Source organism: Acomys russatus, chromosome X (assembly GCF_903995435.1).
Source record: "Acomys russatus chromosome X, mAcoRus1.1, whole genome shotgun sequence".
In the NCBI taxonomy this organism is placed as follows: Eukaryota; Metazoa; Chordata; class Mammalia; order Rodentia; family Muridae; genus Acomys; species Acomys russatus.
The window spans coordinates 85,875,994-85,896,148 of record NC_067169.1 but is presented as its reverse complement, the minus strand read 5'-3'; the positions used below and the strand labels follow the sequence as shown (position 1 = coordinate 85,896,148).

Genomic DNA, 20,155 nt, shown 5'->3' with positions numbered 1-20,155 from the left:
ATTTTTTAAAATCTCATTTCTGGACATAATGGCACACAACTGTAACCCCACCACTAGGAAGGTGAAATGAGGAAAGGGTGAGTTCAAGGCCACCCTGAGTTATGTATCGAGACAGTCTCTCAAAAAACACCCCTAGTGACAATAACAGGGGGAAATGTTCACCCATAGTTTCATGGGGTCCCAGCAGACACACAGTGGCCACTTATTCAACCATTACACCCATTCTTACAACCATTCATGGAGTTTGAAAGAATAAAATAGGCATAAGAATAAAATATCATAAGGTATCAGTATTAAACTGCAAAGGATGTTGTGGGCAATGAGCAGACAGTGACTTAGGGCTGGAAATCTCGGTGCTCCTGATGTTTTGCAACTGGGTACAGGCACTTCTGTTGACGTCAATAAACTATTCCCAGCAGGCTTCAGAATAAACAGCTGATTCATTTTGCTGTTGTTGTTGTTTTGGGGTTTTGGTTGCTTATTTGTTTGTTTTTCAAGGCAGGGTTTCTCTGTGTAGCCCTGGCTATCCTGGACTCACTTTGTAGACCAGAGTGGCCTTGAACTCACAGAGATCCACCAGCCTCTGCCTCCCAAGTGCTGGGATTAAAGGCGTGCGCCACCATGCCTTTACCACATGTTCACCAGTTGAACAGTTGATTCTAACTACCTAGACACCTCAGACAGGACACGTGTTGAGTGCTGAAGAACAGGAAATCAACCCTTCCCTAGACTACTATGCACATATTCTAGGCTAAGGGAGGGAGTCTGGGATTGCCAGACACTGAGCACCACATTTTGGAAGAATCTAGCTTTTTTTTTTTTTTAATGAAGTAAAACAAAAATGGAAATCCAGCGTGGGCCATGATGCTGGTAATCTCAGCACTTGAGAGAATGAGTTACAGCAATTCCATCTCAGAAAGAAAGGAAAGGAAAAGATAAGGAGGAGGTATACATGGAGTGTTAAAAGTATGTATTTAAAATGTCTTTTACATTCCATGTTTACCCTATATGATGCAAAGTCTAACTTTTGGTAAGCTCCATAAGTCTGCATTTTTAACAGTTGCCCCACATGATTCTGATAAACAGCAATACTTAAGACACAAAACCCCAATTCTCCTGAGAAAAAAAGGCATCTTAAGCCAGGTGTGGTGGTGCACACCTTTAATCCCACCACTCAGGTAGGAAAAGGCAGATAGATCTCTCTGAGTTCTGGTCCAGCCTGGTCTACATAGTGAGTCATGGACAGCCAAGGCTACACAGAGAAACTCTGTCTCGAAAAACAAAAGGCATTTTGAGTGAGACTGACATCCCTTGAGATGGCAGAGAGAATGAACGTCCTCACTTCTTTTTAAAGCATGTGTGTCACCATAATTTTTGTTGCTTTTCCATCAGCAGGAAACAGCGCCAGTCCTATATTCAAGTGAAGGATGCAATTGATAATTAGTGTAGAGGATGTCAAAATGTCCTTCTGATGAGTTGTCCCTAAGGCCAAAGATTCCTTGGGACAGCCTTTCTGTTTAAAGGTTATTATTAACTCTGTTCTCCCTGGTTTTATGCTGGTTTTTTCCCTCTGCATCATGTTAGAAAGTTTTGTAATTTGCTAATCAAGATCGTGGCTGGGAGGAGTTCTGAGGGAATGCACAAGATTGCCAAGAACTCATAAGAAATGGGGCCACATCGTTTGATTGTAAGAACAATAACTTGTGCTTGCACTTGTTGAGAAATGTGAAATCGAACAGATATGTTCATCCCATCAAGGGATGGGATGCTTATACTCTGAGCAAGTCAGCAACCTCGGATGGCTTGGTCTCCAGTCAGAGTAATGGCAAAAGGCAGTAAAGCAAATAGGAACTCTGGCCTGATCCACAGGAGACCACAATGTCAAGGACAAAGGAGGAAAAAAGTCAGAGTTGAGTCTGCAAAGGTAAGGCAGAGAGAGAAGTAGCCATCACCAGCAGACAGTTGAAGTAAACAAGACACAATATAGGATTAGTCCATCACATAAGGTGAAAGGCAAGAACAGTGTTGATCAAAGAAAAAAAAACCCTTGGGCATCATATATTTCAGGAAGGTTTAAATAAATGTGCTGACAAAGGCCATATCTAAAATCCTGCACTTCTATCTATATCAGGGTTGGAAAGGAAACTAGCATCTGCACACCAGATTATGTGGCTCGCATTGTTCACAAAATCGGTATATCAATATTTTTTATTAACCAGTGGCTCATACCATATGCTCTATTATTTGCTGGTGTTTAGGATTCAAGGGCTAGCCAACAACCCCTAGCAGTTTGCCTGGCACATGCTACTTGCTCAACACAGGAACTGAAAACTGACTAGGTAGATATATATGATTTGCTTATAGTAAATGGATGAGGAAAAACTAGTGCAAAGATTACTTGTAACAACTTCTTTGTTACTGCCCAACTTTTTTGGTACTTCCCAACGTGAGGTTGCCTGAGCACTAAGGGAATGGAATGGTACTGTTAGGAGAGGCATCTGTGATCTTTTCCCAAAATGCTTCTAAGAGCAATGAGGAGCATCAGAAAGTCTCTTAAACTCAAGAGACATTGACTGTGGCTTATAATTTGGCCCATTGTGTAGTTATGTACTTTGCCAAAAGCAAGTACATTTCTCCCTAGACCTGTAGCAAAATACTTTTTTAACAATTTCTATTTAATTTTGAGATTATAATATAATTACATCATTTCTCCCTTCCCTTTCCTGCCTACAAAGCCTCCAATATAATCCTCCTTGATCTTTTGTCAAATTCAAGCCCTCTTTTTTCATTAAGCAAATTACTTTTAAAAGGACATAGTTGCTTATCTTTTCAAACATGTACAAAACCCAGGAGGCAGAGAGTACTAGATCAGGAGTTTGAAGCCAGCCTGAGGTACAAAGAGACACTCTGTCTCAAACAAACTAAAAAGAAATACATTTTTTAAAAAGATAAATAAAATACAAATAAAACACATTTTTTAAAAAAGCTGAACTCACGTAGGAACTACAAAAGCAAACAAGCAGAAAACAGATGATTTCCAGATACCAGAATGTCTACCCAAAGTATATCAGAAAGTAACAGCAGGCACTTTACCCACTGAGCCATCTCCACATCTCCCCATATTATCCCATTTGAAAATGTCTAAGGATAGAATTTTGCATTTGAAAATTCAACTCAGTTCATAGAATATCATATTGAATATCTTCTTCGTTTGAAGAACTATGTCAGATACACAGTGTATTTCCAAGATTGACAGGGTCTCTATTCTAGAATATCAAAAGACACAATGAAAACTCAAGGTTTGTTCCTGGTATTTTATGTTCAGAACCAACACATACATACATACCAGCTTCAAAGGCGTAAGTTTATTGGTCTGAAAGCACACGGCTAGTGAGTAGCAGAGCTTTATTCTAAACCCTGGTTTGATTTTCAAACTTTTGCTCACTCCCCAATAGAAGGGTTACCCTCCATATCATGTTACTGCTACCTCCTGTCTTTGTATCCCAAAGTACCTATGCCAACATAGCCTCCCATAGCTGAATTTCAGGACACTGGTAGTTATCATAGTCATGGTGTGTGTGTGTGTGTGTGTGTGTGTGAGTGTGTGTGTGTGTACTGAAACACTCTCTCCCTCTCTCTCTCTCTCTCTCTCTCTCTTCGAGCCGTCATCAACAGCACTTGTGTGTTTTATTTTTTATTAACATAGAATCAGGCTTTGTTATGGAAATTTTCTTGTCATTTCTCTTCTTTCTTGTTCTTCTCATCTCTCCCCCGCCCCCCGCCCCTGCCATCACTGATACTCCAACTCCAGTAGTTTCCTTTCTACTTTTGTGTCACATGTGACCTCTCTTGTTTTGTAATCTCTTTTGGCCCCCTTTCCTGGATTCCTATCTAGTTTTACAGTCTATATCTCACTCTCATAGCTCCATATTTATGTACATAAAACATAAATTATAAGTTAGGATCCACATATGAGAAACAGGGTGAGGGTTTTTTTCTGAGACTTGGTCACCTCACTCTTAAGATAATACCCCCAATATGAAGGTTTATGCCTAATCTTATTGCATCTTGGTATGCCATGTTAGGTTGCTATCCCTGGGAGGCCTGCTCTTTTCTGAAGGGAAACAGAGGATCTCGGGGAGAGATGGGGGGAGGGGCTGGCAAGAGTGGTAGGAGGGAAGGTTGTGGTTTGGATATATTGTATGAGAGAACAAATGAATAAATGAACAAACAAAAAAATTTTTAAAGTAACATACCCCCAATATCCATCTATTTTTAATGATTTCATTTTTTTTTTTTACAGCTGTAGGGCTCTCATTCACCACACTGATAAATCTGAAGAAAAAAATCATGTGTCTACTTTATATTTTGGGATTTATATTATAAGTTTAATGAGTAGTGTGAGATATAAATTATGGAGTATGGAGCATGGTAGACTGATATTTAAAGTAAAACTCTTCTTTGCCTTACTCTATGCTAAGCAGAACCAACCATGTGTTTAAAAGTAAATGGTTCAACTCCTTCTGAAGGGCAGAAATGTCCAGTCCCCTGCTCCTTGAATTCTTATTTACATTACACATGGCCACAACAGTTCTTACATTTAAAGGTTCTTATTTTCTATTACCTTGCCATTTGTTACAATAAACTATAAACTAAAATGTGATTTTTAATCCTTGTAATGATAAGGTAATGTTAAAATTATTCTTTTGAATTTAGCTATCATTCAACTAGTGTCAAAACTGTTCAAAGAAACACAAATTTTTACAAATTTTGATAGTCATTAAACACAAAAATTTTATTTTTATTGCAAATGCATTTTTAAAGATACAAGTCAGGCTTTTATTCCAACTAGTTATTATAGTCATGGTGAATACTGAGTAATATGCAGGAAAAGGAGTCAGCATCAATTATGTTTTCATTTTAATAAAGTAAATGCTAAGAAATAGTTTTTATATCCATAAGATAGTTTTATAATGAGAATGTCAATTCATTTGGAGTTTTGTGTCAAATTGTCATGTAATAATTTTTTATAAAATAGTATTTTTAACACTCTCATCTGATGACTTGACTGGGTTGGCTTCAAACCTTAATGAAGGTAAAGCATTAGAATCCATGCTATTTTCATGATGGTTGCTCTGAAGTACAGCTTGAAATCAGGGATGGAGATTCCTCCAGAAGTTCTTTTATTGTACAGGATTGTTTTAGCTATTCTGTTTTTTTGTTTTGTTTTGTTTTTTAACATATGAAGTTGAGTATTGTTCCTCCAAGGTCTGTAAAGAATTGTGTGGGTATTTTGATGGGGATGGCATTGAATCTATAGATTGCTTTTGGTAAGATTGCCATTTTTACTATGCTAATCCTATGGACTTGAGCATGAGAGATCTTTCCATCATCTGATTGGGAGGCAGGGAGGGAGGGGAAACTGGTCAGGATGTAATAATATGAGAGCAGAATTTATTAAACAAATAAATAAATACCATCTGATTTAGAAGAAGATTTGTTGGGGCTGAGGAGGATGACTCCGTGGGTAAAATTCTTGCCATGCAGGCATGAAAACCTGGGTTTAATCTTCGGCACCCACAGAACAGTCGTGATAATGTATATCAGAGCTAGGAGATAACAACAGGATGGTCTCTGGGGCTCACTGGTCAGCAAACATAGCCAAACCCACAAGCTCCAGGGCCCAGTGAGAGACTTAGTCTCAAAATACAAGGTGATTGTGGAAGATACCGAACATCAGCCTCTGCTCTCCACATGCATGCACAGATGTCCATGTGACACACACACACACACACACACACACAGAGAGAGAGAGAGAGAGAGAAAGAGAGAGAGAGAGAGAGAGAGAGAGAGAGAGAGAGAGAGAGAGAGAAATAGAGAGAGACAGACAGACAGACAGACAGACGGAGGAATGAAGGAAGGGAGAGAGAAGGATTTGGTATCTAGTCTTACAGTCATTTGGTTTCTCACTTTACAGAAATGATCCTGTAGTTTGGAGTGTCAGAGATGAACTGCTAACTACCACCACTTCCTTGTGCTTTTTTTTTTTTCCTTGAGCATGGGCTGGATCTAAGGAACCACTTTGGAGTTGTACAGTATGATGACTACAAGTGATAATACAATGTTGAATGTTTGAAGTCACTGAAAATGCATCTTCAATGCTCTCTCTTAGATGTATAAAGTGAAATATGTATTAGTTAATTATCTCACATATGCTATACCCCTAAAATTGCAATGTTTATTTTTCAATTATACCTTTCAAAGGCTGAGAGATTAAAAAAAAAGAAATTGTGAGTTTTGAGTAGGAACATACTGGGTTTTTTTTTCTCTCACTCTGATTAAAAATGAGCTATGAGCTGCTATAAGCTGCCCTGGAACATGTAACAAGGAACTGAGAGAAGCATGCAGTCAATAGGCAACAAGCAACTATGTCCTTCAGTCCAGCAGAGCATCGCAAGGAAGCAAGATGAGGCCTATCTCAGCCTTCACTTCCCACCACTGATCACGGTGTTTACTGAATGTTCTGAAGGCTCTAGCAAAAAAGTTCCTGTCTCTTTTTCAGTCTCTAGAAACTTCCTGTCTTCTTTGGTTATCGCCAATCTTCCTCCTTCAAGGGCAAGAATGGCTAGCTGAGTCTCTCCTACATATCACTTTGGCACTCCCCTGGGTCTCCTTTCACTAAAGAGCAACCTTGTAATTATCCGTGGCCCACCTAGATACTTTAGGTGGAAAAATCTTCGTTTCAAGAGTCATCTAAATAGCAGCCTTAATTTCATAGGCAGCTTTAATTTTTCCGTTTAGTGTGATGTAGCACAGTCACAGTTTCCAAAAATTAGATTGAGGCATCTTAAATGTTTCCACCACAATTGTTGACTATGCAAAGTAACGGATGTGTAATAAGTTTCATTAAATCATTTCACAATGCACACATACATTAAAATATCATGTTGTACTCCAGAAAAATATAAAACCTCTTTTTGGTACGTAAACATTTGAAAAGCTGGTTTTAAGTTGGTGGAGGGATACTTGCCTTTAATCCTAGGACCAGGAGGCAAAGGCAGCAAAGATCTCTATGAGTTCAAGGCCAGCCTGGCTTACATAGAGAGTCCCAGGCAGTCAGGAATAGTGAGACACTATCTCAATAAAACAAACAAACAAACAAACAAAAAAGCTGACTTTAAAGAAACCATTATTCCATATACCTGAGAAAGCATGGTTTTGTTTTGTTTTGCTTTGTTTCGTTTTGATGAGACTGCTGGAATGCAAGGTAAGGAATATTAAGTATGTACCCTACTACTGAGCTATACCTCAAACCCTTACCTAACATCAATTTTTCTAACATCTTTATTTTTTTAATATTTTATTTATTTATTTTATGTGTATGAGTGCTCTATCTGCATGTACACCTCCAGGCCCAAAGAGGGCACCAGATCACATTATAGATGGCTATGAGCCACCATGTGGTTGCGGGGAATTGAACTCAGGACCTCTGGAAGAGTAGTCAGTGCTCTTAGCCACTGAGCCATCTCTCCAGCCCCTTATCAAACATTATTTTAAGGTAAAATTTAGTGGGTATGAATCATCAACCATAAGCAATCATGGCCCTTAAAGTAAATAAAGCTTCACATAAAAGAAAATTGGAAAGGTCCTGAATTATTTTTTCAATATTTCAAATTTGCAAATACCATGACATTTTATTCAAAAATGCTGCAGCACATATTCTATTGCCACAATACAGCTGAGAAGTTATCACTGATAATTATTGTCCCTCTTCGCCAGAATCTCCTTACTATTTCAAGCATGTCCTTCACAGAACTCAAGACTCACTGCATTTGATTATCATGCCATTTTCGTTTGTTTTAAAGGCAATGTCATGTTGCGTTTTCATTGTTAACCACACAGACAGCTCTCCAGCCTCAAAAATCAAGCAGTCAATGACACATGTGAAAAATAACATCCTGGAAGCCACTGGAATGAAACAGGTTTTTCATTTCTGCCCACATTATCTTCATATAGTTAGTCCATTTGATTAGTTCAGAAGCTGTGTGGGAAAGAGTTACAGAAATATTCTTATTTACATTAATTATTAATTAGTTTTTTGTGTGTGCCTGTGCACACACCTGTGCACACATATGCACACGGTCTGCAACATGCATGTGGAAGAGCCAGGACAATTGTGGGGGTGAATTCTTTCTTTCCACCATCTGTGTCCTAGGACTTGAATTCAGGTTGTCAGCCTTGGCAGCAAGCACCTTTGCACACTGAGCTATCCCACTAACCCCTGTTTACAGAGACTTACTTTATGTGACCTCATTCTGAGCTCATTCATGGAGGGAAGCTATCTGTTGGTTGTTCAGGTTTCAAAGTGGCACTGAATGAGAAAATGAAGCCAGTTGGGTTGACAAGAGGCTGACTAAAAATATGAAAACAAAAATTTTGAGGAATGATATACCCGTGAGGGCTTTGAAAACGTCAAACATATTCCCACAAGTTTAGAAGACCCTAAACATGTGTGCAAGCCAATAAAAGTGGACAAAGGATGTGAACAGATACTAGATCAGAGACAATTTTCAGATGACCAATATGCATATTAGCAGATAATTCAACAACATTACCCATTTGGCAAATGCCATTGAAAACCATAGTGAGATCCTGTTACAAACTGTAACAAGCACTGAAGAAGATATGGAGATAATGTCACACACACACACATGATCATCATGACTTTGTAATACCACTCTCAGTGAAGCTGGGGAAATGAAAAAAACCATTCATGGTCATAGCAGCTTTATTCATTGTTAAATGCTGAAAACAACTCATCATAACCCAACCAAAGGAAAGCTTACGAGCAGTAAGAATGAATGCACAGATACATAAAAGCCATAGGTGGGTCTCAAATGTGTCAGGCTCAGTGAAGTAATTTCATGTCAAAGGGTTACCGACTGTAGGGTTCTATTTATATGGCAAATTGGTAAAGGTAAACAATAGGAGCAGAGAGGAGAGGAGCAATTGGCAGGGGCTAGTCGTTAGAGAGTTTGATAACAAAGGGGCAACACAAGAAAACTTTGTAAGAGGACAGAACCATTGTACATACTAATTCTGGTAGTGATTACATCACTCCATACACATATTTTAAGTTCTAGAAACAGACAGATTTGATTCAAGATGAGGCAGGGAGTTCTCTCATGGCTTTGAGGACAGACTGATCTAAAAAGTGAATACCATGCTGGCCAGAGCTTCACACAAGACACAATTTCAAAAAAAAAGTTCTAGAAATGTATAATAGTGTGTCTGTGAGGGCTGGAGAGATTGCTCAAAGGTTAAGAGCACTGTCTGCTCCTCCAAAGGCCCTGAGTTCAATTCCCAGCACCCACATGGTGGCTTATGACCATCTATAATGAGATCTGGTGCCCTCTTCTGGTATGCAGGTGTACCTGTAGACAGAACACGGTATACATAATAAATAAATCTTTAAAAAACAAAGAAAACAACAACAAAAAATTTTAAATTATATGTTTGTGTACCTTGTGATGGTAATTTACAGGTACATACATGTGAAACACTTATAATAGCTGAATTGTAGTCTCTTTAAAATACTTTGAGGAAAAAAATACTTTGAGGGGCAGGGTGTGGTGGCACATGCCTGTAATCCCAGCACCTGGGGAGGCAGAGGCAGATGGATCTCTATAAGTTTGAGGCCAGCCTGGTATACAAAACAAGTCCAGTACAGGCAAGGCTACGCAGAAAAACTCTTTCTCAAAAAAGAAAACCAAACCAAACCAAAAGGAAAGGGAGAGTGGGGGGGGGGGGGTGACAGACAGTGGTGGCGCATGCCTTTAATCCCAGCACCTGGGAGGCAGAAACAGGCACATCTCTGAGTTCAAGGCCAGCCTGGTTCACAGAGAAAGTTCCAGGACATCCAGGGCTACACAGAGAAACCCTGTCTTGGAAAAAAAAATGCTTTGAATGCCAACACAGCCTCAGTAGGACACACAACTTACAGGTGACTGTCAACTTGAGCCTGGTTGTAGAATTCAGCGGTAGGAGAATTTCATTTGGGGAAAAATGCTATACAGCTATACCTTGCTGTCCTAAGGAACTTATAGAAGAACCTTCAGCTGGAGATGAAAAAAATGTTTTGTTTTTTTCTGTTTGCTGGTGGCTTCAGATAGGGAATAATAAAAATATAGAATTCTCTCAGGAACCTCCTCCAAATACAAATGAAACAACTTCCTTAATTCCATCTCCACCTCTTGAAAATACCAATGATTTAGTTTAGAGCACCCCTGCCTAGAACATGTAAATATGCATTTTAGTTGAATTAAATGAGATATTTGCATGCAACATATATTGTGGTTTTTGCACCCAAGATCTTGAACAGATTAATATATTCATATATATTCTATACATAAAGAGTGATCTTATTGTGACATCATTTATTTAAATGACTATTGACTATTTAGGTTGTTTATAGTTGGTAATTATTACTAAACTCTACTATAGTGAAGAGGCCTGTGTATACTCTTTCTGCTATCTCCTTCCCTGATGCCTCCTTTCATTCTTCCCCCTTCTTGGGTTTTTTTTTTTTCAGTTCCAGTAATTGGACCCATGGTCTCATACATGCTACCTAAGTGCTTTACTACTGAGTCACACCCCTACCACCACCTTTTCTTCTATTTTAATGTAGTATCTTACTATATAGCTCAGGCCAGTCTCAAACTCATGATCCTCCTGCCTCAACTTTCTAAGTAGTTGGGTTTAGAGGCATGCACCACTAAACCAAACATGATTTCTTTCTCAATGTGAATTGCCAGATCAATTAATTTGCATTTATAGGGTATATGTGACTTGGGTTTATAAAGTGACTCCAGCTTGCTAGTTACAGAAGCAACTACAAAGGTTAAAATGAGACATACGTGCATTTTCCTGCTTCCTGTCTCTCAAACCTTGCACTTGTGTCTTTCATAGGATCACGCTGACATTGAGTGGAAGTTTGCCAGAACAAAGCTCTGGATGAGTTACTTTGATGAAGGTGGTACCTTGCCACCTCCTTTCAACATTATCCCCAGCCCCAAATCATTTCTATATCTTGGCAACTGGTTCAACAACACCTTCTGTCCCAAAAGAGACCCTGATGGAAGAAGAAGGAGACATAACTTGAGAAGCTTCACAGTAAGACCAATTTTTAAAGAGAAAAATCTGTTTCTCTTTACACAAAGCTGTTCTCTTCCTTTCCCTTCATCATGACAATTCCTATTCCTGCTCTTGTTATTTGTCAGTCAGGAGCCACCGTCTCATTCTCCAGTCATAATATTTACAACTCCTTGGGGTGGGTGAATGGGTAGGGTGTTGGCCAACTGATATAACCTCTCTTTCTGTTTTGAATTCCAGGAACGCCATGCTGATAGCCTGATACAAAATCAACATTATCAGGTACCACTTACGCACTGAGTCTAAACAGTTTTGTGGAGTAGAAAGAAACTCACCTTTAGCTATGTGTAGACTTAACTTGGGGAGGAGCCCTGGAAAGGCTGCCATTCACTCAAGACTGAAGTAATGAACTCATCAGGACAAAATCACCTGCCCTGTATCCCTGTTAGTCTCCATTTAGTGCTACCTCAGCCCAGTTGGATATGAGCCATCCAGACCTTAGAAAGCTGTCTCCCTTCAGACTAAGGAGCAGATAGGTAGTTGCTCAGCCAGTCAATGAGTAAAGAAGTACATAGTATACAGCAGGAATTAAGATACACATTAGAGAAATCACTGTAGACAAGTAAGACAAAAAATCTTCATACCCTTTAGAAGTGTATTAGCTATCAGGGTTGGAAGGTATTACCTCATTAAAACTATTAAAATTAAGTGATTAGGAAGGCAAAACTTACTGGAACAAAAAGCACACACACAGCAATGGGAATACATAATAAACAGGGAACACGGAACATGAGGATGTTATTAGTACCTTAAGCGAAGTAAGATCTTCTATCAGGATACAAGGGCTTTCCAAATTATAAACATGACTTTAATCAAAGGAGTAGATCTGTGCATCTTATGGGACCAGCCAGAAGACAACCAAACACCCTAATGTGGAAGAGACTTATTGAAAGTAATATTTGAAAATCACAGATAAGAGACTACATTTAATCTTCTGGATCAAAAGAAATGCAGACTGTGAGACATATCTCAGTTGGGAGAGTGTTTGCATACCACACATAAAGCCCCGAGTTTGATCCCCAACACCACACATAACTGAATGTGATGGAGGCCAAAGGATCAGAAGTTCAATGCTATCCTCAAATATGTAACAAGTTCAAAGGCCACCTTAAGACCTTGTGTCAAGAAACCCAAGTAGAAAAATATTCTACAAGGCTTAAAGAAAAGGAAATTCAACCTTATTCCACAACGGCTTCCCTAATTTTGTTTCTCTTAGGTGTAAATAACAGCAAGAAATACAAAAGACAGTGCATCATAGGTGACCCTTCTCTCACTATGCCAACCCTCAACATTAATACTTTTTTAAACAGTGAAACCTAGGCAAGATTCATCACCTTTATTTTCTGCTTCGAGCATCCTAACAAAAGGAACAAATCATCCTCTGGGCATGTCAGTGACATCTCAGAGTTCATCAAGTAGCAGAAGTGGCAGTACAGCATCACTAACTATTATTATAGGTTTTGGAATCAGCCTGGAGTAAAATCAAACTCTAATGTCTCCATTTACTAGCAGTGTGCTGCTGAAGAACCCAGTTAACATCACTGAGCCTTAGCTTCTTCATCCGTAAACCAGGAATAATAGGAAAAGTTAAATCACTGGGCTGTAAAGTTCAGTGTAGATGGTGCCTGGCATACTGCCTGACACATTGCATAAGTGGCAGTTATCACTACAAACCTTGCAACCACGTGCCTTCCATTCCCCCTGAGGCTAAAAGAGGCCTTTCCTATAAGGGTGAAGTGTTTATTCTATTTTAAAAATGTACCTTGATTATAAAACTACTAGCTCACTTAGTGACTCTCAACTCCACGAAGAGAAAAATACCTTACTTCACTAACAGTACTAAAGTTTAACCCCTCCCAGAGGAATGGATATTGAATGAGCATTCAAGGGCTCTTGTAATCTCAGCACACACACACACACACACACACACACACACACACACACATTGAATACATGCTTACCTTATGCTTGAGTGGAAATTCTCCCTCTGGAGTATATTTTATGGTACTGGCACACTCTGTCACCAAAATGTAGGGATGCAATGACTTATTAATCCAATGATTTCCTATTGCAAAAATGATATGAGAGCTTTCTAAGCAAGTTCCTTATTTACCTGATAGCCTGAAAAGGAAATTGAATACCTCTTCATGGGTTTTTAATTCCAGGAAGTTATCAGGAATTTAGTCAAGAGATATGTGGCTGCAATGATAAGAAACTCCAAAACAAATGAGGGGCTAACAGAAGAAAATTTTAAGGTAATTTAATCATGAAGTAGGTAAATCTCCCATTCTCTAGTGTTCTTCTCCCCACCCCCACCCCATCTCTCTCTCTCTCTCTCTCTCTCTCTCTCTCTCTCTCTCTCTCTCTCTCTCTCTCTCTCTCTCTCTCATTTCTTGGTACAATTTAATCTTCATAGAGTCTGTGAATTTTGATTATACAATTCCATCTCCCATAGTGCAGAAAATCAGTTAAAATTATTTTTTCAATTATTCTCTTTAGTTGAGCATTTGTCGTGCACACTTTTAATCTCTGCGTTCCAAGCAAACTTGATCTACAGAGTGAGTTTCAGAACAGCCAGGATACAGATAGAAATCCTGTCTCAGGAAAAACAAAGCCTTTAAAATTTATTTTTAATTAAAAAATTGAAAATTATTTGAGCTTATCTTTACTTTGTGTGTATGGGTGTTCTGTCTGCATGTTTATTGCCTGTGGGTGTCAGAGCTCACTGGGAGTGGAGTTCCAGATGGTTGTGAGCCACCATGTGGGTAGTGAGAGCTGAACCCAGTTCCTCTCTTAACCACTGAGCCATCACTCCAGCCCCTGCAACTCTTATTCTGTCTTAGAATTATCTGCCATCCAGTAGGTGGAAATGTTTTTCCTTTTCTTTTAAAAAAAAAACTGTTGTAATTGAAAAAAAAGTTATATTTCTTTCCCTCCTCCCCTTCCGTTTCCTCCCTCTACCCCCTCCCAGTTCCATTCCCTCATATCTCTTCCAAATACCCCCATTATAACATTGATAGCTTCTTTTTCATTGATTTTTACTGTTTCATATGTGTGTGCATGCATGCACACATGTGTGCAAGTGTATGTGCAAATATATGTAAATACATCTTGAGTCTTGTTGTTAGTGTGTATGTGGTTTCAGGGCTGATCACTCTGAATACGACAACCAAGTTGGGGGGAGAGCTCAACCCCAGGAGAGGTGAATTGCCTTCCCAGCACCCACTGTTGCCTGTGCTTCTTCATCTCGGGTTAGCAAGCTTTTTACCAATGCCTGTCACAACTAGTTTCTGAACAAAATGAACTCGTTCTACATATCCTTTCTTCTGATAGTCTCAATGTAAAACTAACATGCTTAGTTGATATCATAAGAATGCATGGTTGGCTGGGGAGATGGCTCAGAGGTTAAGAGCACTGTCTGCTCTTCCAGAAGTCCTGAGTTCAATTCCCAGCAAGCACATGATGGCTCACAACCATCTAGAATGGGGTCTGGTGCCCTCTTCTGGCCTGCAGGGGAACAGGCAGGTAAAAACACTGTGTACCTAAGAATGCATGGTTACTCTATTCCCATTTTTCTGAGATAGCACCAGATAGATTTCCAAAGTGGTTGTACTAGTTTGCATTCCCACCAGCAATGAAGGAATGTTTCTCTCTCTTTACATCCTCGCCAGCATGTGGTGCCACTTGAGTTTTTGATCTTAGCCATTCTGATGGGTGTAAGATAAAATCTCAGTGTCGTTTTGAATTGCATTTCTTTGACGACTAAAGACGTTCAACATTTCTTTAAGTGTTTCTCAGCCATTTGATATTCCTCTGTTGCTATGTCTCTGTTTAGTTCTAAGCCCCATTTCTCAATTGTGTTATTTGGTTTGGTGGTGTTTAATTTCTTGAGTTCTTTATATATTTTGGATATTTGACCTTTGTCAGATGCAGGGTTGGTGAAGATCTTTTCCCAGTCTGTAGGCTGTCACTTTGTTCTGTTGACAGTGTCTCCTGCCTTACAGAAGCTTCTCAGACTCATGAGGTCCCATTTATTAATTGTTGACTTTAAGGCCTGGGCTGTTGGTGCTCCGTTCAGGAAGTTGTCTCCTCAAGACCCAGTTATTCCACTCCTTGGAATATACCCAGAAGATGCTCCAGCACACAACAGGGACATATGCTCAAGCATGTTCATAGCGGCCTTATTCATAATAGCCAGAACATGGAAATAGCCTAAGTGTCCCTCAGTAGAAGAATGGATAAAGAAATTGTGGTACATTTACACTATGGAATACTATTCAGCTGTTAAAAACAAGGAATTTCCAAAATTTGTGGACAAATGGATTGAACTAGAAATGATCATAATGAGTGAGTTAACCCAGAAGCAGAAAGACTCAAATGGTATATACTCACTTATATCTGGACACTAGCCCAAGGGGCATGTCCCATGAAAGTCTTCACTGATCAGGAAAGTGGGGCAGAGGGGAGGGCATCCTGTTGGGACTTTAGGTGAGAGAAGCATGGGAGAATGGGGAAATAGAAGGATCCAGAGGGTCCTAGAAACCTACAAGAAGAACATTATGAAGGGCAGATCTGGGCCCAGGGGTTCTGCTCAAACTATGGCACCAGCCAAGGACAATACATGCAGTAAGCTTCGAACCCCTACTCAGATCTAGCCAAGGGACAGGACATTCTCCACCATTGAGTGAAGAGTAGGGACTGACTTTCACACAAACTCTGGTGCCCCATATTTGACCATGTCCCCTGGATGGGGAGGCCTGGTGGCACTCAGAGGAAGGATAGCCGGTTACCAAGAAGAGACTTGATACCCTATGAGCATATACAGGGGGAGGAAGTCCCCCTCAGTCACAGTCATAGGGGAGAGGAGTAGGGGGAAAGCGGGAGGGAGGGAGGAATGGGAGGATACAAGAGATGGGATAACTATTGAGATGTAAAATGAATGAATTAATAAAAAAATAAAAAAAGAATGCATGGTTAAAGGGTAAGGCAGCAAACAGAAAATGCATGGAGACCTAAAGTCCTTCTTTAAAAGATGTTCAGTAAAGTCCAAAATATGTATTATTAATTTCAATTCTTAAGAGACTACCATTAAATAGTAGAATGTTCCTATTGTTTCTATCAATGTAAAAGAGTGATTCTCACACAGGGGCAGTTATGTCCTTAGGGCACATTTGGCTGTCTGGAAATGTTTTCAGTGTCATACTGGCATCTGGTGGGCACAGAGGGAGTTGCTATGAACCAACCCACAATTCACAAGATAGCTTTCTATCACAAAGAACACTCCTGCCTGACTTATCAGTAGAGCCTAGAATGGGAAACCCTATGCCAGGATGCATGATTCATGAGCACACAGACACATGATAACACACACCTGTAAGGAACACTGCACTTCAATTATTTATTTAATCCATAGACAGAACTCAACTGTTGTGGACCAATGTGCCAATCACTGTGCTAAGTTATTAGTGTGTGTCAGTCCATGAGAACAGGGAGCACCTGGGCAGTGGGTGGAGTTGGAAGAAATAAAAATGGAGAGATGGAGAGGTACCAGGTACAGACAAGCCCTGTAGTCCATGATATGGCATTTATAGTGTTTAAGACAGTAACGTTACTAAGACGTTTTAAGCAGGAAGATGACATGATAAGATTTAAGCATTGAAAAGATGGCTTGTAAAGGAACAAACTAGTGGTATCCAAGCTGGATAGAAGGAAATTTATGTCCCCTATCCCCCTTCTCAAAGCAGCAGTCTCATCACCTGATACTTCCTTGGTTTCCTTCCGTGATCCTAAAGGTCTTTTCTTCCTCTGTTGTTCTTTTGCTTACAGATATTTATAAGATCCAGTACTCTAATTTAATACTTAATTGTCAGTTACCACTTTACTTTTAAAATTTTGTGTGTATGGGTGTTTTGCATATGTGTGTGTGTGTGTGTGCGCGCGCGTGTATTTGCCTACAAATATGTATACGCACTATGTATGCGCTGGTGTACGTAGAGGCCAGAACAGGGTGTAGGATACCCTGGAACTAGAGTTACAGACAGTTGTGAAATGCCACATGGGTGCTGGGAATTGAACCCAGGTCATCTGGAAGATCAACCAGTGCTCTTAACCACTGAGCCATTTCTCCAGGCCAGTTATCACTTTATTAGGGATTAGTTTCTTGTGTTCCTGGCCCAGAGGTTCTGAAATCAACCTTCCCCACTATACAACTTTTCCAATTGTGATCAAATAGTCCTTCTGGGTTTGACTAATGGAAGATTTTGAAAGAATAATGTGTGCTTTATGCTTTATTACTAAGCAAAACTTAGCCCATTCAAAATCCCAAGTATCTTCTTTAAACTACACATTACTTTCCTGGGCTGGAAAGATGGTTTAGAGGTTAAGAGTATCATCTGCTCTTCCAAATGTCCCAAGCTGAATTCCCAGAAATCACATGGTGGCTCATGACCATCTGTAATGAAACCTGGTGCCTTCTTGTGATGGGCAGGCAGAAATGCACATGAAGGCAGAATACTGTATAAATAATAAACAAATCTTTTTCAAAAAGATTACTTTTCTGATCAACTCTGTCTCATCTCTTTTGCTAGGAATTAAAGCAGGACATTTCCAGCTTTCGGTATGAAGTACTTGACCTCTTGGGAAACAGAAAACATCCAAGAAGAAGCTTTTCCACTAGCAGCGCAGAATTCTCTCAAAGGGATGATACCAATGATGGCAGTGGTGGGGCTCGGGCCAAATCTAAGAGTGTCTCTTTCAATTTAGGCTGCAAGAAAAAGGCCTGCCAGGGAGCACCTCTCGTCAGAACCATGCCAAGAGCCAGCGGTGCTCAGGGAAAGCAAAAAGCTGAGTCATCAAGCAAACGGTCCTTCATGGGTCCCTCATTCAAGAAACTGGGCTTCCTGTTCTCCAAGTTTAATGGTCAGACATCTGAAGCCAGTTCAGAGCCCATGTATACGATCTCTGACGGAATCGCACAACAGCATTACATGTGGCAGGACATCCGATACTCTCAGATGGAGAAAGGGAAGGCAGAGGCCTGTTCTCAAAGTGAAATGAACCTCAGTGAGGTAGAGTTAGGTGAAATCCGGGGTGCCACTCGGAGCAGTGAATGTCCCCTAGCCTGTTCCAGCTCTCTTCACTGTGCATCTGGTATTTGTTCCTCAAATTCGAAACTTTTAGACTCATCAGAGGATGTCTTTGAAACTTGGGGAGAGGCCTGTGACTTGCTCATGCACAAATGGGGTGATGGACAGGAAGAACAAGTTACAACTCGGCTCTAAGTCAAATCCCCATCATCTGTTGTGGAATTCAAGAGAAAATTTGTAATTTTCTTGTTCTCAGAGGTGACCCCAAATATGGTTCCCTCACTGTCCCCTATCCAAGGAGTGAAACTATTATTTTCAGTCTTTTATAGTCACATTCTTCATGTTTTGTTTTACTGTTATCATAATTTGCCTTTTTATATCTATAAATACTAAATCCATCTTGAAACCAACTGAAGGGGTAGTGCCCCTAATCAGCAGAGGTGCAGTCGGGTGCTTAAGCCCTTTGCTTTGCTTTTCTTACCCTTGCCTCCTTGAAGCTCCAGGTGCCACTGTGCTACCATAGCTGCCGCACAGATTCCTGACTTTCCTCAGGATCTCACACCCATCTCCCCACAGAGCTGAGGGATATGGTCAGCAGTCCCTACCAGCTATCAGATAAGGCAAATCAACCTGCCTGTCTTTGCTGCTCTTCAGTGCTACATGCTGCCCGTGCTGGTTCGATGAACAGCATTAAAGGGAGACTAGACTCCAAAGAATTGTCAGCTTGTGGTTTCTAGGTAGAACTGGCCTTCCTGTTTTGTTTTTAAACACTACAACTTCTAATTGTGGGGATTGTTGAGGTTCCGTTTCTTAAAGATGTGTTTGTTTCTTACTGTGTGCCAATGAAATATTTACTCTACAGTGCGTGTCATATCTAATAAGTTAGCTGATTTCCTTTCCTGTGTTTGTATATTCGGTTAACTGACTATATTTTAAATTTTGAGAGTATCAAACAGTATTTAGGATGTGTACTTTTTTCCCAAACAAAACAAAACAAAACCTTCTACTGCACTTTAACCAATAGTTACTACATCTCATAGACTGGCAAGAAAATAATAATTAGCTGGTATATTTATAGAGTCCTATCTACTGTGGATAGTTTTAATCATCATTGATATAAAGGCATTTCTAAGATTAAAGACTAGATTTGAAATATTTTTAACAGAAAAATATCATTTTACTGAGGTGTTTAAATTTAGGGGAAAAGGAGTACCTCAATTTAATTAATTGCTTTCTGGGGGAAAAGCTCAACAGATATAATTTTAGGTTCGGATAACCTAATTCAGGTTGCAGTTGCACTATTCACTGGGCGAGAGTGAAAACTGCATGTGTGAACTGTTGGATATATAATGTAATAATCCTAGTGGATTTGTAGAACTGTACTTGTGATCCAAATTCTGCCTTCAAAGAAAGTTGCACTGATACAGTCATATGCTTTCCCATGGCCCAGGAGTACTTAATCAGAATACAAGTTAAAAATGAAGCTAGGATGCATATGGTAATCATTTTAGAATGGACAACCACCAAACAATAGCTCAGCAAACATGGTTTTGTGAGCATATGCCTGGCTTGTGGTGAGGAACACTGTATATGGCAGAAAAGTAAAGGAGTTTGTCGGGCATTACCTGTTCTTTCTACATGTCAACACCAACAGTAATCCAGCTACATTCTTATGTATAATGTCTGCTGGACATGAGAGAGGGATTGTTAAACAATGCCACTAAGTCTGTAAACCTGCTTTCTGACAGTGTAGTTTATGTTAAATTGATTTGCCTTCTCTGTTCCTAGCATTAGTGAGTGTTTCATGTGGAGATGAGCCAAATTGGGGGCAAGGGAGGCAGGAAGTGGTGCTGAATACA

General features: G+C 39.8%; 1 protein-coding gene across 1 annotated transcript in view; it reads left to right on the top strand.

The window, feature by feature from the left end:
* The window catches only part of Trpc5 (transient receptor potential cation channel subfamily C member 5), a 259,616-nt gene extending 239,725 nt beyond the window's left edge, over positions 1–19,891 (top strand). Inside the window, exons 8-11 of the mRNA XM_051142246.1 lie at positions 10,969–11,172; positions 11,392–11,433; positions 13,377–13,466; positions 17,799–19,891. Coding sequence (XP_050998203.1) covers positions 10,969–11,172; positions 11,392–11,433; positions 13,377–13,466; positions 17,799–18,491 — 1,029 coding nt within the window. The 3' untranslated portion in view covers positions 18,492–19,891. The remainder of the gene's footprint in view (positions 1–10,968; positions 11,173–11,391; positions 11,434–13,376; positions 13,467–17,798) is intronic.
* Positions 19,892–20,155: the final 264 nt, after the last annotated feature.